The following is a 24,514-nucleotide window of genomic DNA, read 5'->3' on the forward strand; positions in this document are numbered from 1 at the left end:
ATGAACATAAGATGACTTTTGAGCTTTAAAGAATATATAACATTGGCACAGAGTATAGTCCTCTTTAGGGAGGAGCCACAACTTTGACAGGGCTGGAATGACATTTACACCTCCTGTAATCCCCACTGTCAATTCCAACTCATAGAGACCCTATAGGACAAAGGAGAACTGCCCCATAGGGTTTCCAAGGAGTGGCTGGTAGATTAGAACTGCTGATCTTTTGGTTAGCAGCCAAATGATTAACCACTGAGTCACCAGGGCCCCTATATTTACACCAGGAGTCTACATTTAATAAACTAGAATCCACAGGCTTGGCCGGGTAGATCTGAGCCCTTTTACTGGATCTGTATCTCCTACATACTCACCCTGCCCCACCCCCAATGCCTGGTGGCGTATAAAATAATGAGGATTTTAGGATACTGCTGTCTGAAGTCCTCAGCCTCTTATTAACTAATAATTTAAAGATTTCTTCAAGAGAGAAGTGGGGAATTTATTTTAGATAAGAAAGGTCTTCTTTTTTAATAGCATCCCCTCCAAAAAAAGAAGCTAATTTACTAATGAGTAGATTTTCTTATTTGATGGTGGATCATCTTTCGTCTGCCTACAAACTGTTTGGTGGAAGCAGCCTGCCCAAGTGATGCAAAGCAATGTCAGCTGCATCCCAGAGGTAAGTTTATGAAAGCGAAATATATTTAAAAGGGGGAAAAGTGTTTGAAAATTTTCAGTACATTTACAGAAGGAAGCAGTTTTCTTAAAAGTTTGGTATTTCATCTTTTAGTTAGTGGAGAAGGTAAGTAAGGGTATGGTTCGTCTGCTATACTAAGATGTATTTGTTTTGTTTTTTCTTAGTTTGGATTTTGTTTTTCTTTAGGTGCTGGATAGGAAGAAGGTGCATCAATTAATTTGGAAAGTGTGACTTCCTTGTGCTGGTCTCCGTGGCCCACGTCCAAATGGGCACATTCATGATGGAGGGTCAGGTCTCCCTGCGTGTGGAAGGACTTATCTTTTTATGGACTAGGAATATCTCTGCAACCAGGTCATATTATATGTAGAGTTTTTTGGGGAGAAAGGAAAGGAACATTTAAATTCCTCTAGGTTCAAAAGCTCAACCATGAATAAAGAAGACTGAAAAAGAATTGATGACTTTCAATTATGGTTTGACAAAGAATATTGAATATACCATGGATTGCCAAAAGAGTGAACAAACCTGACTTGAAGAAGTACCGCCAGAATCCGCCTTAGAAGCGAGGATGGCGAGACTTTCTCTCATGTACTTTGGACATGTTATCAGAGTGACCAGTCCCTGGAGGACATCATGCTTGGTAAAGCTGAGGGTCAGCGAAAAAGAGGAGGACCCTCAACAAGATGGATTGACACAGTGGCTACAACAATGGGCTGAAACACAGCAACCAATGGTTGTCAGGATGGCACAGGAATGGGCAACGTTTTGTTCTGTTATACACAGGGTCACTATGAGTCAAAACCGACTCATCAGCACCTGACAACAACAACAAAAGCTCTTAATGACTTTCTTTTAAACCATGTCAAGTGAATATATGACCATAATGACATTACAGTGGTAGAGAAAGCAAATTTTTTAAATGCCAAATGCAATTTCTGAAAAAAAACTTAAATTTCTAAGTGAAACACATCCCAGAATTCATTGTCAGTGTTTAAAAAAAGTTTTTACCTAAGCTTGGTATTTTGTGGGTTTACTACTTTATCTTTCTAAGTGAGCGGGAAGGCCCAGAGAGTCACTGGAAAACTGTAACCGTGGTGTTTTGTTCCACAGGTGGTCTTTGGTTCATTTAGGAACATCCCATCAGCCGAAACTTCAGAATTGTATCCTTAGGGGTATTTAAAGGCTGGAAGGGGAGTGTTGTAAAAACCACTGGCAAGAACAGATGCGAAATGGAAGCTGGGTACCAAATGGAAGCTTGCTTTGAGTACCCTGGTTGGTAGAGGTACTGAATGACCACACCTGCTGGGTGCTGAGGGAGGTGCACAGCGAGCAGATGGCCTCGGCATCCTCCTGGGTTTTCTTCTTTAATTGTAGGAGTTGGGCTGCTTGGATCAGAGGCTCCATCGTCTGAACGGCTCCACTCTGGTGAAGGTTTCTTCCTCGGAGCCACTCCTCAAGTTGACTTATATTGTACCTAAAAACATAGGTAGAAAGTAAGCTGTGTTAAGCGGTCACCCTGATTCAGTAGGATGAGGACAACCGTTGTGTTTACTTTGCAGCCTAGTTGTAACTAGTGTTATCGTTCTCCCCACCTTAATTATCTTAAGTGGGTAAAAGCTTGACAAGTGCCTGGTACTCAGTTTAAATGTTGAAATGAAGAATGAATGGGTGCTTAACATCAAGCAAAGATAAAATACCTGAAGTGTTTGTTCAAATTAATGGGAAAAGGACAGAGCTGGAGAAAAATGTAGAACAAAATTCTAATTCACAGAAAAAGACTAGACTTACTGGCCTGACAGAGACTGGAGAAACCTAGAGAGTATAGCCCCCAGACACTCTTTTAGCTCCGTTATGAAGTCACTCCTGAGGTTCACCCTTCATCCAAAGATTAGACAGGCCCGTAAAACAAAACAAAACTAAAGGGGCACACCAGCCCAGGGGCAAGGACTAGAGGGCAGGAAGGGACAGGAAAGCTGCTAATAGGGAACCCAAGATCAAGAAAGGAGAGTGTTGACGTGTCGTGGCATTGTTAACCAATGTCATAAAACAATATGTGCACTGTTTAATGAGAAGCGAGTTTGTTCTGTAAATCTTCAACTAAAGTACAATAAAAGAAAAAAAATTAATGTAAAAAAAGCATTAAATATACTGAATTAAAACAAATTACATTTAACATCCACAAACAAATCTGTATTTCACTGTGAGTCTTCATGCCTCTTAACTCCTTGATTTTCCTTTTTTGACCTATCCACACTGCATTTACCAACTTTAAATCAGAGTGTGTGAACTTCTCTAAGTTTAAACTAATTTGTTTACCAAGTCCCATCTCAGGGTTTGATGAATTTTACCAAACGCATTTTATCTAAAGGTGATGGGTCTGAGTCCCATCCTGACCGTGATGAGGACTATCAAGTTGATTTGGATTGTAGCCTGAGAGATGAAGGTCCTGTGTTATGGTTGTGCTTATGTGAGTGGGCTCCACCCGTGCTGCTGGAGTGTGGCCTTAGCTCCTACCTGAGTTGCATGCCTGTGCTCCAAGAGCAGACGTCCTTCCGCAAGAGCAGGTTGTTGAGTGTCACAGCATTGATCATGTAGAAGAGCTGTTTGAACACCTGCTGGATGATCTCGGGGTCCAGACCCTGCTCGCACATGACTGTGTGAAAGGAATTCATCTGGCGGATGATCGCTTCCAGGCAGTATGAGTTGTCTCCATCCATCTTGCTGGAGGAGCGCCTCCGGTAGCCTGTCGGCTTCACACCAGATAGACCCTGAATGCTCTCATTTTCTAACATAGCAGAAACTGAAAGAAAAGCATGATTAGAAAAGACTGCATGTTCCTCACAAACAAGATCTGTTTTTGGACCACTCAGATCATTTAGTACTCAGGACCTTAGCAATGGTACTATCCAGTGGTGTACAATGTTGAGATGCTGAGAACTTCCAACATTTGGCACAGAATTTCTAAGCTGCTGGTCTCTATATGAAATAAAACAGCTGTGGATCACATTTTCACTTAATATTTATTGATGATGGGACAAAGATAATGGACATGCACCAGCTCGATTCTGTACTGCCTTCTGTGCTGAAAGCCCAAGGTTTGAGAATTGAGACTGGGTGTAGTCCTAGTCCAGCCAGTGACTATGTAAATACATTTATTGAGTAGCACTTTAGTATGTACCAGTTGCTTTAAGTTCAGTAGCTCTTTTAATCTTCTAACAACCCTATGGAGGTACTACTGATTTTACCCTTTTTACAGATAAGGAAATTGAGGAATAAAGAGGTTAAACAGCTTGCCCCAGGTCATGCTCTTAAGTGGCAAAGCCAAGATTTGAACCCAGGTCTGTCTGACTCCAGAACTGGAGATGTTACCCATTACATTATCCTGAGTCACGAAGTATCACCAGCCTGATATGTCAGTTTTCCCTGTGTCTGGTGAGAATAAATTAGCACCCAATAAGAAGATTCCCAAATAGGAAGAAAGATTTGGAATGAACCTTATCCCAAGGATATATTTTTGGATTGGCCCGAAGGACTCTGTCCTCCTTGGAATTTACCCATGACCAGCTTATGTTGTAAGAACCTGGGGAAAGAAAAATACATGGGCTCCAGGGGACAGTTCCCTCCACGGTCTTCATGGAGCTCAGTGAGTGATGCATACATATGCCACAGCTAATTTTTATTTTTCTTTTAACTTAAAATATAACTGCTTTTAATTTTCAGTTTCCAATTTCATGTTAAGCACACAAGCACATGCTCCGTACAAAGTGAGTGTACAATGGGTATTCACTGAATGAGTACTTACTACTGTGTTTTCTCATGAACATATTTAAAGCTTTTTTCATGAATAAAAGTATATAACAGGCAAGAGAATTATACTCTTTCACTGTCTATACATTTATACCCTTTGAATTTATATTGATTACCTACTAAAAATTCATTCACTCTGGAAAAAAATAACACACATAGTACACAATATACTAAATTTTCTAGACTCTACTCAAGCATCATGTATTTTTGTGGAATGGTGTTGAAAATTTCCTAGCTCTTCTTGAGTACACTGTACACCACCTACTCATTGCCTTCATTTGGGAAGGTCCTCACAGCGCTTTCTGGAGGCCATTCCTAATATATCCAGTGCCTTAAGAACAGGCAAAGAAACCCTGGTGGTGCAACTGGTAAGCACTCACCTGCTAACTGAAAGGTTGGGGGTTCAAACCGACCCAGTGGCTCCACGGGAGAAAGATCTGGCAATATGCTAATCTGCCCCCATAAAGATTACAGCCTAGAAAACCCTATGGGGAAGTTCTACTCTGTAACATGGGGTCTCTGTGAGTCGAAATTGACTTGATGGCACCTAACAATAACAGGCAACGCTTACCACAGTTTCCCCAGCCCTCACTCCAGACCCCAGGATGAGTGACAGCAACCTCTTGTTGTCAGCTTACCTATCATAGGCTGCAACACGCCCTCAGAGATTTTAATGAGCTGCTGGTAGATCTGAATAGAAAGGTCACTCAGCACCTGACGGTATTCAGTGAGGTCAAAGTTCTTAAGACAGTGCTCATTCTGCTTCGCGGTATTCTGAGTCATGAAGCCCTGCAGAGGGAGAGGCATGCATTACAGTGACTCTGTGGTCCGCTGGGCTCAGCAGGACTTCCAACTCAGGTCACCTTAGCAACCTCCTTATTTTTGGGGATATATCCAAGTCTACTTATAAGAATGTTTTACAAAACACTCATACTTCTGTGAGGCCTCAGTGATGGCCCTTGAACTTGGAAGGCAGTGTAAAAGCCCAACATGATAGAGAAATCTGTATAATTAGAAAGGCTGAAATCATTTAGTACAAATCCCTGAGGTGAAAAAAAAAAGATTATATATATGCATATATATTATATATATATATGCATACGCATATGTGCATATATATATATGGAGCCCTTGTGGCACAGTGATTAAAAGTTCAGACGCTATACTAAAGGTTGGCAGTTTGAATCCACCAGCTGCTCCCTGGAAACCGTATGGGGCAGTTCTACTCTGTCCTATAGGGTTGCTATGAGTTGGAATCAACTTGACGACAATGGGTTCTTATATGTATATAAAACTCTGAACAGGAAAAAAAAGAAAAACCAAAACCCTGAGGTGAAGTGATTTTCCTAAGGTAGCAAAACTCGGGTTGGCAGTAAGTCTACGGAAAGAAGGATCCAGGTTTTCTGATTCTTTGTCCAGTGCTCTTCCCAAAATACCAGGTTCCCTAAAATGTTATATTATACACAGCCCCTAAAGGGGTATGGCCCTGGGTCAGATTATAAGTCTTTATAATGAAAAATTTCATATGGATTCCATCACTGGGTAGAATGGGCATCAGAATTAACAGCTGAACTGAAATGATTCCACAGCTACAGCACTATGTCCTCTTAGCTCTCTATATTAACAAAATGAAAAAGATGTAAATTAAAAGAATTACTAATACCAAAAGGACACACACGTGACCAATTTCCTTCTATATTCGGGCCAAGGGAAATGAACAGTGGCCAAAAAGATCAGTGTTTTCTAAAGGGTGACCATCCTCAGCAAAGCCTCTCATTCCATGCCAAGTTAGAAAGCAATTATTAATAGAAACAAAAGCAGGAAGAAGACGGGATAACTGTGATCTCTAAAATATACACATAGATTCTCCCTCACTAATTAGACTACACAGATCTGGTTATACTGTGGTTCAAATCTTGTCTCTGAGAATATTAGTATGTATAACAGCAGCCTAATGTAATGGACAAGAGCCCTGGTGGCACAGTGGATAAGTGCTCAGATGCTAACCGAAAGGTCAGCAGCTACAACCCACCAGCAGCTCTGTGGGAGAAAGATGTGGCAGTCTGCTTCAGTAAAGATTATAGCCTTGGAAACCCTACAGGGCAGCTCTACTCTGTCCTATAGGGTCGCTGTGAGTTGGAATCAGCTTGATGGCAATGGGTTTGGTTTGGTTTTTTGGAATATAATGGAGTTCTTGGCCCTGTCCTAGCCTTATAATGTTCCATTTAGAACCTCAATGCAATAACATTAAGTGTAGTCCTATGCTTAAGGAAAAGTTTGCATACTATTAGGGAAATGTAAGAGAGGGCATCTGGCTTCAAATGAAGGCCATTTCTTCCAATAATATAGTAGAAATGATTTCTTTAACATCTAACCCACCCCTTTCATAAGTTATATAATAAAAGCAGGAGATCGAACTAAGCTGTTTCTAAGGAGAGACAGGCTGTCACATTCCAAAGACATAAGAGTGATTGGTATGGCACACCCTTTTACTATCTCAGGAGACAAGTGTCTCAAAGCACGTTCTGGCACAAAAGATGGAGTAAAGATAAGCCCTAAAACTGTTGCACTATTTTGGTTAACATTATGTCTTGACCTTGGGAAGGGTGGATAGTGAGATAAAAGAAAGCATGGGGAGAAAGGAGACTTGAGAAGGTCCACGGGGACCTGGGTGTGGGCAGTGTCTGGGACAAATTGGGATTCTCACCCAAGAAACTAGAGTGAAGATTTGCCACTCACCTCATCCCCACTGTACTGCTTCAAACAATGAAGGAGGCGGCAGGTATTGGATAACCAGAATGACGTCATCTCAAAGTCATCGTTGTGCTTCTGCAAAAATAAAAAGAAATCCCTAGCTATGAGTAAGTGGTTCCCATCTGGCTAAACGCTAACCTGGTGCCTCTCTTTCCTGTTTCTGACTCTTCTCACCCAGCATGCTCCAATCAGACCTGATGATGGGCAGGACACTTGCCAGGCACAGAGTGAGACCCCTTGCCACTACTGGAGATGGTACACAGAGCCTCTCTCGGGGCACCTGATCAGTGGTACATACATGCACACATACAAAGGACCAGCTCCCTTTGACGGCTTTGAGCCAACTGACACAGACAAAGTTCTACATCAGCAGCCCTGGGCTCCAGTCTAGCTACCTGGGCTAACTGGCCCTGGCTTTTCTCAACTACCAGTTAAGTTATCCAACATAAGAGAAGTCAAGGAGCATACCAGTGAAATACTTCTGATATCCCATTCATGTAGAGGTCAAATGTCATAATGGCTTCAACTTTCTGGAAGATTGCCACAAACCATAACTAAATAGAAAAGGGTGCAAAACAACCCAAAGAGCTATGATACGTTTATGCACTAAAACCAGCGACCTCATGGAGCTCATATCCTGTCAGGTTTAAGTGTCATCTTTGTTTACATTGTCAGGGAGAGGTATGAGCTTTGACAAAAATAAAACAAGGAAGCAGAAAAGAGAGTGACAGGTAGGGGTGGGGCATGCTAATTTACCTAGGTGGTTAGGGAAGGCTTCCCTAAGGAAGTGACATTTGAGGTCAGTCCTAGACCATAAGAAGGTGGCAGTCATGTACCCACCCGGTGGGGGAGGGACAGGCAATCCAGGGATAGAGAACAACAAGCTTAGCACATTGTAGGGGTTGAAGAAAGGCAGCGTGCTGAAGCATGGTGAACCAAAGAGGCACTGAGCTGACAGGGCTAGATAGTGTAGCACCCTGTGGGTCATGGAAAGGAGTTTGAAGTTTACTCTAAATTGCCATGTGAAATCACTAAAGGTTGTTTTGATTTGAAATGGAGGTATAATTTATATACTCTAAAATAGACTCTTTTAAAGTATACAGTTCAGTGGCTTTAAGTATATTCACAAAGTTGTACAACCATCATCACTACTATCTAATTCCAGAACATTTCTATAGCCCATAAAGAAACCCTGTGCCTGTTAGCAGTCACTCCCCATCACCCCCCACCACAGCAATCGCTAGTCTACTTTCTATTTCTATGGATTTTCCTTTTCATATAAATTGGAATCATACAATACGTGACTTTCTGCGTTTGTCTTCTCTCACTTAGCATTATGTTTTCAGGCTTCATCTGTGTTGTAGCATATATCAATTCTTCATTCCTTTTTATGGCTGAATAATATTCCCTACGTGGACAGACCACATTTTGTTTATCCATTCATCAGTTGATAGACACTTGGGTTGTTTCCACTTTTTGGCTGTTAATGAATAATGCTGCAATGAGCATTTGTGTACATATTTCTGTGTGAACGTATGTTTTTGTTTATCTTGGATATATGCATAGGAGTGGAATTGCTGAGTCATATGCTAACTCTGTGTTTAACTTTTTGAGAAACTGCCAAATTGTTTTCCAGAGTGGCTGCAACATTTTACATTCCCATCTGCAATGTATGAGGGTTCCATTTTCTCCAAATGCTCATCAACATTTGTTACTGTTCTTTTTTTTTTTTAAAATTATAGCCATGCTAGTAAATATGAAGTAGTATCACACTGTGGTTTCGATTTGCATTTCACTAATGACTAATAATGTTGAGAATCTTTTCATGAGCTTATTGGCCATTTGTATATCTTCTTTGGAAAAATGTCTATTCAGATCCTTTGCCCATTTTTAAATTAGGCTATTTGTCTTTTTATTGTTGAGTTGCAAGTGCTCTTTATATATTCTGGATATAAATTCCTTATCAGATTATGATTTGCAAATATTTTCTCCCATTCTGTGGGTTGCCTTTTCACTTTCTTGGTGTCTTTTGAAGCACAAAAGTTTTTAATTTTGAGGAAGTCCAATTTATCTACTTTTTTTTCTTTGGTTGCTTATGGTTTTGGTTTCATATCTAAGAAACCATTGTCAATTCCAAGGTCACAAAAATTTACTCCTATGTTTTCTTCTAAGGGTTTTATAGCTTTAGCTCTTACGTTTAGGTCTTTCATCCATCTTGAGTTAATTTTTGTATATGGTGTGAGATAGGGATCCAATTTCATTCTTTTGCATATGGATATCTAGTTGTCCTGGCACCATTTGTTGAAAAGACTATTCTTTTTCCATTGAATGGTCTTGGCACCCTTATCAAAAATCAGTTGACCACAGATGTAAGGGTTTATTTCTGGATTCTCAATTCTATTCCATTGATTTGTATGTCTATCCTTATGCCAGTACCACACTGTCTTGATTAGTGCAGCTTTGTAGTTAAGTTTTGAAACTGAGAAGTGTGAGCCCTCCAACTTTGTTCTTTTTCAAGAGTGTCTTGGCTGATCTGGATCTCTAGAATTTCCATATGAATTTTAGGATCAGCATATCAATTTCTGCAAAAAAGCCAGCTGGGATTTTGATAGGGATTGTGTTGAGCAGAAGGTTTTAAATAGGAGAATTGTGTGACCTGACTTAGGCATTCAAAGACCACCCTGTCTGCTGGGCAGAAGACAAGGACAATAGGAGGCTGCTGTAGGAGAGAATAATGGGGCCCTCCACTGGGATGGAAGTAGTGGTGATAGTGAGAAAGGGTATGATTTGGGATATATTTTGGGGTTAAAATGACAAGTTTTGCTTATGACTAGACACTGAGGGGAGGGAAAAAGTAATAAAGGTTAATTCCTAAGGTTTTGGACTGAACGACTGGGAGAAGAGTGGTGTGCTATCAAATGAAATGGTAAAGAGTGGGAGATGTTAGTGGTGAGGGAATCAAAACAGTTTTAGACATGTTGAATTTGAGTTGTCTGTTAGATCTTTAGGTAGAAATGTGAAGAAGGCAGCTGGAATTTATAAAAGAGGTCAAGGCTGGAGGCACAAATTCGAGAGTCATCAGCCATGTAGATGGAGTCCCTGGCTGGTGCAAACAACTAACGTGCTCGGCGGCTAACTGAAAGGGTGGAGGTTCAGGTCCACCCAGAGGCATCTCAGAAGAAAGGTTACAGCCATTGAAAACCCTACAGTTCTACTCTGACACACATGGGGTCACCATGAGTTGGATTTAACTTGATGGCAACTGGTTTGGTTTAGCACATAGATAAGGTATGTTTAGAGTTGTGAATGGATAAAATTGCCTATGGAACCTACGGCAGGGAAGTCAATGGAGCTGATATAAAATTGGCATGAAGCTAGAGGTTACAGGCTGGCTCTGGCATTTTCTTAGAAGGAGAAAGTGGGGGCAGACCACAGTGACTCAGAGGACCTCAGAGTTGGTCGGAGGATGGTTTGCACCCTGGAAATGGCAGTGTATGTGAGAAGAACAGTCTCTAAGAGCAATAATACTTGGGGCTTGGGTCTGCTAGGAGGCATAAATCCCTCACTGAGGAGTAGTCTCCCTAAAAACCTCACCTCCCATAGCTGGCCCTTGCCCCTATGTGGCTGGTCTTCAACTCCCTGCAGGTTAGCTTGTTGCTGGAGTGGCCCAACTGCCACTACATTTGTGAAGAGCCTTGTGCCTTCAGGTGGCATTCCTGAACTGCCTCAACTCTGAGAGCAGCTCTGTTCTGATGCGGCTGCCTCACCTTGGAAGTCAATGAATGTCAGCGCCTGTCCCTGTGCCAGTGCTCTGGCCAAGTGCCTAGCCCTCTGGGAAGGTCTGGAGAGGGCCTGTGTGCAGGATGTTTCCCTAGCATCTTCATCAGTAGCAGGTCAGGGTACTTGGCCCAGCTGCTGTTCAGCAGTCTGTGCCCTTGAGCACACTGGGACAGGACCAAGCTAGACTGGACTCCTGCCTGCCCCTTGTTCCCTCCCACCTCAAGCCATCTGTGAGTACCGAGGGCACCCTGGAGACTTAGTTGTAGGCCTAGACTGGATTTCCAGGCTTCCTACCATTTCTGAGCCTGAGCATCTTTCTCTAGGGACTGCCCTGGGCATCCCAGTTACCCTGGGTGAGTGCTTTTGTGCCTGAATCATTTGCCTTCAGAGAACTCACTACTGTAAAACCCAGACACAGGAAAGCAATGGGGAGGTGCTGGCTTCCCTTGGTCCACCGCATACTACTCCCTTCTGCAGAGACACTCACCTTCAGGACTTTCTTAATGCCATTGATGGTGGCGGTCAGCAAAGAGTGCACCTTGAGGTCGTCGTTGACATAGTCCGCGTGCCGGATGCACATGTAGAGGATGTAGGCAGGGAGACAGGGCACTGTGCCTGACAGCATTTGGGGCTTCAGGTCTGCCAGCAGTGACAACACCAAGAAGCAAGAGTTAGGTTTACAGAGGACACTTGAAGCTCTAAGAATTCTGGCCAGAAATATAAATACTTCCAATATTTTCCTGTAGCTCTTCTAAGAATAGGCCTTTCAGGGGGCTGAGGGGCTGGCAGGGAGCAAGAGGAGTGGGACACAGCTGCCTTGGGGGACACAAACTCCTTGTGACCCTGATGACTAGTAGGTGCAGAAAGAATCATTAAAAAACAAGACAAACAAAAGCATGTTCCTAAAGACTGCCTACAGTTAGAATTTCTGGAGCCTAGATTTTATATATTTTCAAATTTACTTTATCTACTGTCATAATACTCTTTAAGATAGCAGAACCAATGTACATTCCCACCAGAAGTTGATGAGAAGTCTCCACTTCTCCCAGCCTTATCAACACTGAATATTAGTTTAATGTATAATCATGATAATCAAAAGGTGAAGCTGAGATAATGTTCATTGATCAGATTTCTTCAGTGAATTGCCTGTGTAAAATATTTTGCCCATTTCTCCATTAGATTGTTTGTATTTTTCTTGTTTATTTGCAGTTTTTTAATGTATTCAGGATACTATCATTTGTATGTTATATACATTATTAATATCTTCTCTTAGTCTGTTGAACACTGTTATGGTTTCCTTTATCATATGAAGGTTGTAGTAAAATATATTAATTTTTTTCCTACTTAAAAAAAATGTTCCTAATTGTTCAGATTGTAAAATTAAGATGAGCTCTTAATGCCTTGTTCTTACAATACAGAGGAAAGCAGTCCACAAGTAGCTCCTGGTCTGAGTTTATACACAGACACTGTGGTCCATAGCCAAGATGGGGCCTGGGCCAGAGGCAGGCTGCAGATGAACCTGGCTCTCCCACTAGGACCAGAACTCCTCATTCCTCCATATCTCTGTGTCCCAACATTGGCACAGTGGGGTTTTCAACAGCAAGAATGCAAGGGCAGGTCCCAGGAGGATCTGGTGTCTGCTTACAAAGACAGAGTGAGTCAGCAGCGGGTTGGGAAGGCTGGAGCAACTTCTGGATCATCTGGCCATCAGTTTGGGGACTTTACCTGGCAGCATTTGCTCTTAGATACCCTCACTGCCACACAGTGGCCACAGCCACACCCTGCACTCCCCAGTGCCACCACCTGGCATCCTCTTAGCAGCCTCTCTGTGGCCAGTGCTAACTTGGCTATAGTCAGGGACAACAACTACCCTACTTCCTACTTCCCACAACTAGTCTCTTCTGCACCCCCACCTCTGCCCCTGCAAGGTTTGCTCTGGCAGGACTAGAAGAGGCTGTGGCCCTCCCCATCAACTGCAGACTCATACTCAGCCCTGTGGCCCTTCCCTGCTGAAGCTCCTGGGGGGCTAGGGAGAAACTGTCAGACTACTTTCCATTCCAGAGTAAGCATGGGAGGCAACCAACAAGAGCAATGGTGATGGTACGAGCCCAGAGGAGGAGGATGAGAGGCCTGGTGCAAAGGGGAGAGGAAAGGTGAGAGAGCAGAGCGGGGGAATGGAACAGCCCGAGCGTAGGCCCCAGGCATTCGCACTGCTGTCCAGCTCTGGATTCTCATCCCTTCCCGCCCCCAGCCCAGGCCTCATGTGCCACCTCCAGGCTCAGAATGGCGATGAGGGGAAGCCACCTCCCTTCTACCTGCAGGTGGGCCAGGGAAAGAGGATGAGGCACATCCTCAAATCTTCTGCCAGGGCTGCCCTGGTGGGGGCTGGGAACGTGCTGCCAACATCTCCAGTTGGTACTTGGGTTGCTTTGTCCCCTTAAATCCATCATTCCAGTTAATGCTCATTACGGGTCAGAATACAGGTACAGGGTTAACATTCAGGCATTTTATAGGCTCGGTAGATGGCTGTGGATTAGCCCTTGATCTAATTAGAATGTCAATAATATTTACCCAGAAAGATGCATTCTAAGGCCCAGACTTCCAACCTTGCTTCCAGCCTCACCTGTGTGCAGACAGCAAACAGCTTGTCCTGCTTTGGAATGTTCTACTGTGACTTGAGTCCCCTTCTCCCAGCTAAATGTTAGCCTCTTGTGGGTCAGGGACCTTGGGTTTGACTTTTCTCTTTCCTCCACATCAACTAGCTGAGTACCTGAGAGGGGTTTAATATAATCTTGGCTTCTCTGGGAGGGGTCTTCAGAGGGAAGACGAATGGGTGCTATGTGCAGGCAGATTAGCAGGCTATGACCACCCTGGGACCACCCTAAGCAAGGGCAGTGGGGAGGACACACTGCAAAAGTACCAGGCAGCCACCTGTCTGGGACAAGCAAGCCTCATTAGTTTTCTTTTACTCTGATGTTGTGAACTTTGTATTTCATTCACCACAGATTAAAGGTTCATTCCTAGCAGTGTTTAAACAAGATGCAGCCTGTTTAAGGAAGTTTCATGCCAGAACTTACATATGCAATTATTAGACAATTGCAGGGGAAATTAACCTTCATAAAAAGAGCAGACTACTCAGTAAAAAGCAAGCTATTCAACACCCAAACCTAGCAGGCAAAGCACAATCTTTCTAGGTAGAAGCCAAGTTCCCTCCTTCCTGGGTGCCTGCGCCCATGGCACGTGGTGCTCTCCGCAAAGCGGGACGGCAACATGTTTTTTAAAAGAGTAAATTCCTCTAAAATAATGTTTACCTCTTATTTGAACTTCAACACCTCTGCAAAAACTACCACTTCTTCAAATTCCTCTCATTTGAGGAGGGTTTTGCGGTTTTAACAAGGCTCTTTCACACTGGTTGTATTCCATGTGAGGGGTAGTCAGGGCCATTTTACAAATGCGAGAGCAAGGCGCCACAGAGAACAAAGCTATGGCTCAGGGTCAGAGGATCAGAGTGCCAGAGGCCTCCTTGTTCACCCAGGACTGTCTCCTCTAGACTCGTCCTCCTGGCTCTGTGGTGGGCTGCTGGACTGGGGTTGGTGCAGAACAGGAAGGCAGGTGTGTTGGAGCCAGATGGCATGAGACCAGAGGGGAGGGAGCTGGTACAACTGGCAAACTAGGTGGGTGAGGAAAGCAGCTTCCAGAAGCCGACCCCTAGAGGGCAGCCCCCACACACGGAACTGCCGAGGCACAAATCTGAGCAACCGGCAAATGTGACTGACACAGCCTTGCTGAGCAGCCAGAAAGAGAGCCCGAGGAGCAGGAGGCTCTCCTCTGACTTAACAGTGGCTGGGCTGGAGGGTCTTCAGTCCTGAGGCACCCACCTAAGGAAGGGGAGTTCCGGGAAGCAGTGCTCACAGCTGCCTGGTAACCCTGGGGCCAGGCCTGCCAAGGTGATGTCTGCAGTTGACTCAGATGGCAAAAGATTGAGTTTTTATTTGGAAAAGCTGTGGGTCGTTTATCAGGGGCAGCAGCTTGAGATGATGGATGTGAGGAAGAGGATGGGGTAGGGGCTGTGGAGGGGATGGGGCGATGGGGAGGGGTCTGTGTGTGGAGGTGTGGAGGGTGGGGGGTGGAGGACAGAGGTGGAGTGGCAGTGCATAGTGTCAGAGGTGAAGAATGGGGGATGGGTTATGCTGGGGATAGAAATGGGAGCAGGTTGAGGGAGTAGGGTGGATGACAGGGCACGGGTTGGGGTGCCACAGTGGGTCCTACCTGTCACCAGGTTCCGAATGAGAAGGGCCTCATCCTCCTTGTGGTACTCCAGCATGCCCTGGAAGTTCTTCTCCTTCCGCTGGACCGTGACCTGCCTGGTGAGCTCATCGCGCCTGCTCTCACTCTGGGCCAGCGCCTGGGCAGCTGAGCAGGAAAGAGATGAGAGGGTGCATGAAGGGAGACCAGATTGCATTCTGCAGGCAGTGAGGAAGTGACTGAGACCAAACAGTGCTGGGGAAGATCAGCCTGTCCCTGTGGGCAGAGGTGGGGGCTAGGAAGCTACCATAGTCACCTAGGAGCGAGGGGGTGAGGCTGGTCAGAGTGTGGGCTGGGGGAGAGGGTAGACGCAGAGAAGCATCTGAGGAGAGGGAGCAATAGGTCTTCAAGACTGAGTAATGGTGGGGCATCTAGGTCAACTGGCATAACACAGCTCATAAAGAAAATGTTCTACATCCTACTTTGGTGATATAGTGTCTGGGGTCTTAAAGGCCTGCAAGCCATCTAAGATACATCTACTGGACTTATCCTGCCTGGAGCAAAGGAGAATGAAGAAAACCAAAGACACAAGGAAAATATTAGTGCAAAGGATTAATGGACCACATGAACCACAGCCTCCACCAGCCTGAGCCCAGAAGAACTAGATGGTGCTCGGCTACCAACACAGAACGCTCTGACCGGGATCACAATAGAGGGTTTGGGACAGAGTGGGAGAAAAATGTAGAACAAAATTCAAATTCACAAAAAAGACCAGACTTACTTGTCTGACAGAGACTAGAGGAACCCCTGAGACTATGGCTCCCAGACACCCTGCTAACTCAGAACCGAAGCCACTCCCAAAGTCCACCTTTCAGCCAAAGATTAGACACGCCTACAAAACAACAATAACACCTGTGAGGAACACGCTCCTTAATCAAGTATAAGAGACCAAATGGGCAACACTTGCCCAAAAGCAAAGGTGAGAAGGCAGAAAGGGACAGGAAAACTGGATAAATGGAAATGGGGAACCCGGGATGGAAACGGGGAGAGTGCTGACATGTTGTGGGGATTGCAACCAATGCCACGAAACAATTTGTGTATAAATTTTGAATGAGAAATTAATTTGCATTGTAAACTTTCATCTAAAGCACAACAAAGTTAAAAAAAAAAAAAAAAAAAAGACTAAGCAATGGGGGAAAAGCTTTAAGCCCGGGCAACTAGGAGAACGAGAACTCAAGTAACAGAAAAAAGAAATCCAAACATGAAGAGGCTTGTGCGCAAGGTACGGAGAGAGACGGCCCGCTAGAAAGTGCGCATGTGCCTGGTGGGGGCCTGGGACTCGAGGTTGAACAGGACAGACGTCCCTGCACTCCTAGAGCCTGGGGTCTAGGGCAGCGGGCGGACACGGCAAGAGATGAAACAGAACACTGGCGATCGGTGCTCTGACTGACAGCTGGTGGTGTTAGGACAGGGTCAGAGGGGACTCGAGGCCCGGGGATGTGGCTGGAAGGATGAGGAGGGGCATCAAGGTGACAAGAGGGTTCCAAGCAGAGGCGTAGCATGTTCAATGCTGGGGCAGGGAGTGTGACGCGATGAGATTTGCAGCAGGAGAAGGTAGAGAAGACAACATTCTGGGTATTTCTGGAGAAGTAATTTAAATGTCTGCCTGGCCTCTCTGTGCTGGATTCCTCAACAGAAGTGTAATCACAGAACTGACTGCTCTCCCTCCTGGCTTCCCATCAACAAGGAGTGAGCCCCGTGATTTGGGTCTTTGTGTTACATAGCAAGGATCCCTCAGGTGTTGCAAACGGTTAACATGCTCAGCTGCTAACAGAAAGGTTGGAGACTCTAGTCCACCCAGAGGTGCCCTCAGAAGAAAGGCTTGGCGATCCACTTGAAAAAAACAAGCCATTGAAAACCCTATAGAGCACAGTTCTACTCTGACACACATGGGTTTGCCATGAGTGGGAACTGACTCGACAGCAACTGTTTTTTTTTAAACTGGTTACACAGCATTCTTTCATATCAGAAAGTCTTGCCTCTGGATTTTAACCCTTTGAGGGCAGGGGCCACAGGGTCACCTTTCCAGTTCCCTGTTCCTTGCCTCTGCAGAGCCTTGCTCAGAGTAAGTACCCAACCCCCTAAAAACCCAAACCTGTTGCTGTTGAGTTGATTCCGACTCATAGTGACCCTATAGGACAGAGTAGAACTGTCCCATAGGGTTTCCAAGGAGCAGCTGGTGGATTCAAGCTGCTGACCTTTTGGTTAGCAGCTAAGCTCTTAACCACTGTACCACCAGGGCAAACACCTGCTAATTCAAGTGTCTTCATCCACATCTGGGAAACAGAGAATGTTTAAACTCTTAGGGTCTGAATTGTTCTATTGCATGGCTGGACTGGGCACTGCTACAAGGAAACTAGTGCAATGGAAGAAGTTTCCAGAAAGGGGCAGGCAACTGGCTTCCCTGAAGCGTGGCAGAGTCACCTTTGCTTCATACGCACACTCACTCATCCTACCTTCTAGGTCCTGGACTTTCTTCATGTAGATCTTTAGCTGCTTCTTGAGCTTCCTCTCATTCTTCTCCAGCTTTTCCACCAGTTCTTTAAGGTCCTGAAAGTAGAACAAGCAACGTGAGAACAGCCGGAAGCCCAGCCCTGGGCGGCACCAGGTTGAATACTTATGCAGGGTGGATGCGGCCCCGAGTGGCCTTGTAGGCAGCCATCTGCGAACTGGGCTCACCGACCTGGAACAAAGACCAACGCAGGGAGCTGGGCATGAGTCAAAGTTCATCCTCCATAAAGGCAGGGCAAACTCCTCCAGGCTCAGGCTTCCTGGCATCCCACTGGATGCTCAGGCCCCCCCACCAAACTATGCTTCCTTGGTTGCCGTGCCAACCCCCCAGGAGACACTCTCAACCTTGGTGCCCTGGGGTGGAGTGGCCAGCGCTCCTGGAAGGAATGGACAGGTGGAGGTGTGAGAAGGAAGTAGGGTGGGGGGTACTTGGCAGGACCAGCCAGTAGGACAGTGAGATTACCTGGGGCTCAGAGGGAAAACAGGACAGTGGCTGTTGCTGCCCAATCCCTAGCAACTGTTGCCACTGGAAGCAAATCAGCCCACTGGGATCTAGAACAGCAAGTTGCTGGAGGGTGGGGGGAAGGGGAGGTTTTGCTATCCTTAGTGCTACTGTGCTACCCTGGTTCCAGCTGCGGAGTGTGGTCCTCTGTGGCCTGGGAGACAGAGAGGAGGAGAAGAGGGATCCCTGCCCCACCCATTACAGCTGAGGCTCTGAGACCAGAGTCATGCAGAAGACAGAGGTGAATGCTCCCTCTCGGAACCTCAGAAAACATCTTAGGCGACAATCTTAAGGTTGACCTTCAGACAAAAGTCAGCCAAAAGCCCAGTGCTATGGCCATAGCACACTGCAAACCTAGAGAGATGTCGTCAAGGACTGAAAAGAGCACATTTTAAAATAAGGTTCTCAGATTGAGAGCTATCTGAAAGCCCAGCCTGAATGACAGGAGAGGCAGCACAGAACCACGCTTGCATCACGGACCTGCAAGGGAACTCTGAGCTAGAGGCCAGTCCCTACAAAGGACGTAGGCAACTTGAGAAACTTTTCAACAGATTCTTTGAGGTTTTGCTCCAGACTGAGTCAGGACAGGAACCCCGGTTCTGCAACTCCCATCTGGTCCCCGTGCTCCTCCACACAACATCACCTCACCCAATGACGTGCTTTGTGTCTTTTCCACCATGTGGAAACCTTTCCCTGCACCCTGGGAGACCAGACAATAGATGCTACAACACCCTTCTCAGCTAACAAAACACCAGCCACTCCAACGAGGACTGCTTAATACGGAAGCAGGGCCTCAGCCCCCGTCGTCAGCTGTCTGCAAGGAGGGCTCAGACACCTCTGCCAGGTTCCGGGAAAACAGCCAGGAAATATGATACTTTACCTGGACCACTCCAGCAGAGGGGGAACTTCTTATACACGACTGCGAACATGGCTTTGCACAGCTGAACCCCTGTACCTTGTCTGCCAGCCATTTAAGCCTACATCCCTCTCACATCCCTGAGCACCTCGTTCCTAATGCGTTAAGGGGAACTGTGTAAGGTGATGGTTCCCAGACTTGCTGCACTTTGGAATAAATCACCTGGAGATCTTTAAAAAACTACTGATGCCTGGCTTCACCCCCAGGGATTTTGATTTAATTGGTATTGGGTACAACCTGGGTACCGGGAGTTTTAAAAGGTCCCTAGCGGATTCTGGAGTCGCGGGTGGTACAAACAGGCTGACAAATGCACTTCCCACACTGCCTCCTCACCTGGCACAAGCCAGCCCAGAAAGGTAATCTGCATGTTTATTTTCATAAAAACCAGTTGCCACCGAGTCGACTGCAATTCACGGTGACCCCATGTCAGAGCAGAACTATCCTCCATAGGGTTTTCAGTGGCTGATTTTTTAGAAGGAGATAAGGAGTCCCTGGGTGGTGAAAACGGTTAACATACTTGGCTGCTAACCAAAAGGCTGAAGGTTTGAGACCACCCACAGGCCCCTTGAAAGAAAGGCCTAGCGCTCTACTTCCAAAAAATCAGTCATTGAGAACTCTATGGAGCACAGTTCTACTCTGACACATATGGAGTTGCCATGAGTCGAAAAAGACTCAATAGCAACTGGTGTCTTTTCTTTCCATAGAGCTAGCTGTATATGTGTGTGTGAGGTCAGACGGACAGAGCAACACAGAGTGACAAAGAGGACATGCAGACAGAGAGAGGGGGCGAGGGGAGTGAGGATTATTTGCATATAAGTCCTATTCATGGAGCTGGAGGTCCAGGGCTCCACTTCTCCCCTTGGGATTGAATGAACCAGGCTTCCAAGCTTGGGGCCACCTGGTTATAAAGGGGAGATGGCCACTATGACTGGTCAGGCTTGGGGCACTTCCTGCTGCAGCCCCACAGGCACACTCGACTCCAGAGGGCACCTGGCCCTCTGGTATCACCCCTGTCCTCTGCCCTGCTCACTCCTGTCTGGTACCTATGTCCACACTCTCCTCCTCCCATCTCCTCTCCATCCACCTACATGGTTTCCATCTCCTTGGGTCTTTTGTCTCAGCTCAAGCCTCACCTTCTCCCAAAAGCCTCCCCTGCAATTCTCTCTCTTTCATAATGCTTATTGTTAATCCCACGTAGAGTTATGTTTTTAAAAACATTTTCTTCTTTCTTTTGACGAGTCTTACTTTCCCTACTAACCTGTAAGCTTTTTTAAGACGGACTCTCTTCCATTTCTCAGGCAACACTGTCTACAAGGATGGCCTGTAATTCCTCCCACCCCTGCATACAACATTGCTCCTCTTATCAAGAGGTGGAGTCTATCTTCCCACATCTGGTCTAGCCATTTGGATTGTTTTGACCAAGAGCATGTGGCTGAAGTGACGCTATGTAGCTCTGGGACTCAGCCTTAAGACACCTTACAGGACTCATGACAAGGCCCTTCCCCTAGAGCCAACAGAGAGAGAAAGCCCTCCTCAGGAGCTGGCACCCTAAATTCAGACTCCTAGCCTCCTAGACTGTGAGAGAATAAATTTCTGTTTGTTAAAGCCATCCACCTGTGATATTTCTGTTATAGCAGCACTAGGTAACTAAGGCAGGGGGTAACACCATGAGTAACACCATGGTAACACCAACCCTAGTGACACCATTGTTAGTCCCTCCGTTGATTCTGTGATCTGTTTTTAGTCCTTAAATACATTTCTGTTTAAAAAAAAAAAAAAAAAGACACCTTACAGTTCCTGCTTTCATCCTCTTGGAAGCCAGCTGCCAAGTAAAGAACCTCAGGCTGGATCAATGGATGATGAGCACATGTGAAGAGAGACAGACCTCATGGAGGAGGAGAACCAAGGCATCAGACCTGGGAGAGAGGCTGTGTTGGACCCTCCAGCCCCAGTTAAGATGCCTAGCCAACACCACATGGAGCCGAGACAAGCTGCCCCCACTGGGCCCTGCAGAATTCCTGACCCACATCACTGTGGTTGCTGTTTTAAGCCACTAAGTTTTGGGGTGGTTTGTTATACAGCAATAAATAATTGAAGTAGCTCTACAAACCCTTGCCGACAGGGGTATATCTAGAATCTTATCTTGTCCACTTGCCTAAAAGCCATTCCTGGTCCCAATTGCTTCCAGAAAGTGACTTCCCAGAGCTGATCCACAAGGCATGGCTACTCACCAGATTCTCATTCGTCAGCCGGGTTATCTCCTGCTGGATGCCGAACTCCACCTGGGCCTCTGGGGAGAGCAGCAGCGTCTGGCAGAAGGTCTGCTGCTGCTTGTCCATCTCTTCCTTTAGGGCTTCCACCTGGGCCTTGAGACTCTCCACCTCCTCCTCATGCTCTCGGCTCTGGGCCTGCAGCTGTGCCTCCAGCAACCTGGGCCAGGGAAAGGAGGGCAGGTGACCTTGCTGCTCAGATCAATGTCCCTGAATCAGGGACACAGAGGAAGACATGGCAGAGGAACGACCAAGCTCACAGCAGCAGGATTGCAGCCCCAGCAGGGGAGGGACACAGTGGGGACACAGACACCTTGGGGTAATGAGGCAAGCAGGCCAACCTGCCCCCCTCTCAATGACGGCAAACCAAGGTCAAGCACGGCACCCTGGTCTTAGCCCTCCTCCTCAACCAACCTCATTCTCTTATTCCTCATTCTGTGAGCATACTCTGTTGGTTGGGACTGAGAGACTGTCTCTATGTCAAAGTGTCATCAACAGAAATAAATTTCCTATAATATCTTTTTAAATAAAAGCATCCACATCTGCCCCAAAGCCCACAAGAATCTTCTTGTTACGATAAAACACTGGTAGACTGAGATAATTATGTTATTTGCTTGTTTTCCCTACAGCAGTTTCCCCTCAAATTTTAGAAAGGCAGAATATTAGCCTCACTATGAGTTGGAATCGACTCAATGGCAACAGGTTTGTTTTTTTAAAATTGGCCTTCGCCGCTACTACCCTCACTTCCCCCTCCCCGCTCCAGCCCGAACAGAAACTAAGGCTATTTACAGATGATCTAGCGAAGGTTTACAATTCGCCGGTGTCATGATGAGAAGCAGAGAGACCTAGAAAAGATCAGGCGGGAGGATGGGGAGAAGCCTGAGACCAAAGGGCTCCAGATAACTGGGCACTTCTGGGAGAGCACCTGGTCCATCAAAACAGAAGGCAAGAAGTTAACAAAGACTCAGAAGCAGCCTCATCTTCAGAAGTTAAATACTGATATGAGGACAGTGCCACCTTCTTAGACTTAACTACTAGAATAAACTTTCTGATTCAAGTGCAGTTGACTTCATATGAAAGAAAGGGAGCTGGATGAATGGTATTGTCAAAAGCTTCTTGACAAGGTCCACATGGAACCTGGGATGCAGATAAAGACTGTGACCTGAGCTAGGTAGAGTTAGGAACCCAGGAGACAGCTTTTGGAGACAGCTCTCAGAGCCTGCCCTGGCTGCCCCAGAGGCAGGGAGGTGGAGCGGCTCCATGTTTTTACAGTTCTGCTGGCTTGGGAGACAATGACCATCCACAAGAGAGGAGGGAGCAGAGAAAGTCTACACGGTAAACTCTCAGATGGAAGCAACCAGGTTTTTCACTGCTCATTCAGCTCTATAGCAGCACTGGGAGCAACGTTTGGCCTGGTGACTTCTCAACAAAATAAGAGAATGAATGAATAAATGATCAAAGGAATGACTGGCTCATCCATTCACTGCAGGTAGGAAGGCACTAATGATGCAAGGATTGTGGAAAATAACTTGGTGATTAAATCAGCATTTAAATGGCATACAAAATTTAGATAACATCCAATATTAGCCACAATATACTAAAAGCAATACCAATTAAGTTACAAATTTAACGAGAGAGAGGACAAACACTTGGGGACTAGGTACACTGCCCCAAGAATTCCTTTCCTGATTTGTGCCGTGAGTTCACTGCTCATGTCTTTCTTGTTCTTCAAGTAGTCTGTCATTGGAAGAACATGGTGACTCAGCCCAGTACTCTGCACAAGGTACGAGATTCCCAGCGTGCTCACCAGGCTAGCCACCTCACATTACAGATGAGAAGACTAAGGTCAAGAGAGGCTTGGGGCCACAGCCAGTGGCAGAACTGATTTTAGAAGCCACGTCTCCTGATGCATAGGCTGTGCTTTCTTTCTTCCATTAATGAATTAATTTACTTACTAACCACTAATTAAATCTGCTGATAGAGAACTGTGAGGAATGACTTGGTTTCACACACAGGTTCCTCCTCCGATAAATTTTTGGGTGGGACAGGAATCTGATCTTGTTGAATAATAATGATTATAAAAATAGAAGTTATCAACTAATACTTATTCAGTGCTTCCTACATGCCAGACACATGCAACATGTTTTACCTGCACTAGCCTTACTCCTTACAACGATCCAATGGGGCAAGTCCTATTATGATCCAGGTTTTATCAATGTGGACACTGAGATTCAGATGTCACCTTGCATGCAGGTGGCAGGGCCAGCATTTGAACCCAGAGAAAGGCTCCCGGCCTGTGGTTTGGCCACCAAGACACGCTGCCTTGCAAATCAGGTGACCTTGACATTCTTTTGCCAAGAAGGGATGCTCCTGTTGCTGTAACGGGGCCCCCACTACACTACTAGTAAGCAGGATGTGGAGGTGGTGCTGGTGAGCGCTGCATGAGGCCGAGGATGAGCGTGAGGGCACTGAGCTTCCATCCAGCTCAGCTACCACTGGATTGAGTGAGCCTGCGCACTGCACTCCTTCTGCCTCTCCAGTCTCAGTTTCCTCTGCTGGGGAACAAGCCTGATAACCATCACCCCATCTACTGATGGGAGGCTCGAATGAATGGGGCTATGCCACAGCCCCTAAAAACCCCATGCTAGCAACAAACACACGGCATCGTCATCAGATCATGTTATTTCTGTGCATGTCTAATCTCCCTTGCCAAACTGTCCACCCTCACCCACTGCTGAAGGCCAGTGGGTTAGAGGTCAGGCTCTGGTATCACATAGAACCAGGCCCAAATTTTACTCTTCTGATTAGCAAGTTCCTTACAGCCTCCAAGCTTCAGTGTCCTCACACCAAGAGGTTGCGCGAGGATCAGATAGGGTGACGCGGGGACAGCACTTAGGACTGGGCTTGTGAGCTGCTATCAACTCTAAGGAGTCACTGAGACAGGGACTCGCATGTGTGCTGAAGGGCAGGTTCCCAGAAGCCCTGGG

The 24,514-nt window shown here is 45.9% G+C and overlaps 1 protein-coding gene across 1 annotated transcript in view; it reads right to left on the reverse strand.

The window, feature by feature from the left end:
• Nucleotides 1-1,981: 1,981 nt before the first annotated feature.
• MYO5B (myosin VB) overlaps nt 1,982-24,514 on the reverse strand; it is a gene marked incomplete at its 3' end in the record, with an annotated part of 218,200 nt that continues 195,667 nt past the window's right edge. The window contains exons 25-32 of the mRNA XM_023733930.1: nt 21,489-21,687; nt 17,785-17,878; nt 15,293-15,436; nt 11,511-11,662; nt 7,229-7,318; nt 5,128-5,278; nt 3,197-3,482; nt 1,982-2,156 (exon numbers count right to left, since the gene is read on the reverse strand). Of these exons, the coding sequence (XP_023589698.1) occupies nt 1,982-2,156; nt 3,197-3,482; nt 5,128-5,278; nt 7,229-7,318; nt 11,511-11,662; nt 15,293-15,436; nt 17,785-17,878; nt 21,489-21,687 (1,291 nt within the window). The remainder of the gene's footprint in view (nt 2,157-3,196; nt 3,483-5,127; nt 5,279-7,228; nt 7,319-11,510; nt 11,663-15,292; nt 15,437-17,784; nt 17,879-21,488; nt 21,688-24,514) is intronic.

The sequence above is a fragment of the Trichechus manatus genome, unplaced genomic scaffold (assembly GCF_000243295.1).
Source record: "Trichechus manatus latirostris isolate Lorelei unplaced genomic scaffold, TriManLat1.0 scaffold00063, whole genome shotgun sequence".
Classification (NCBI taxonomy): domain Eukaryota; kingdom Metazoa; phylum Chordata; class Mammalia; order Sirenia; family Trichechidae; genus Trichechus; species Trichechus manatus.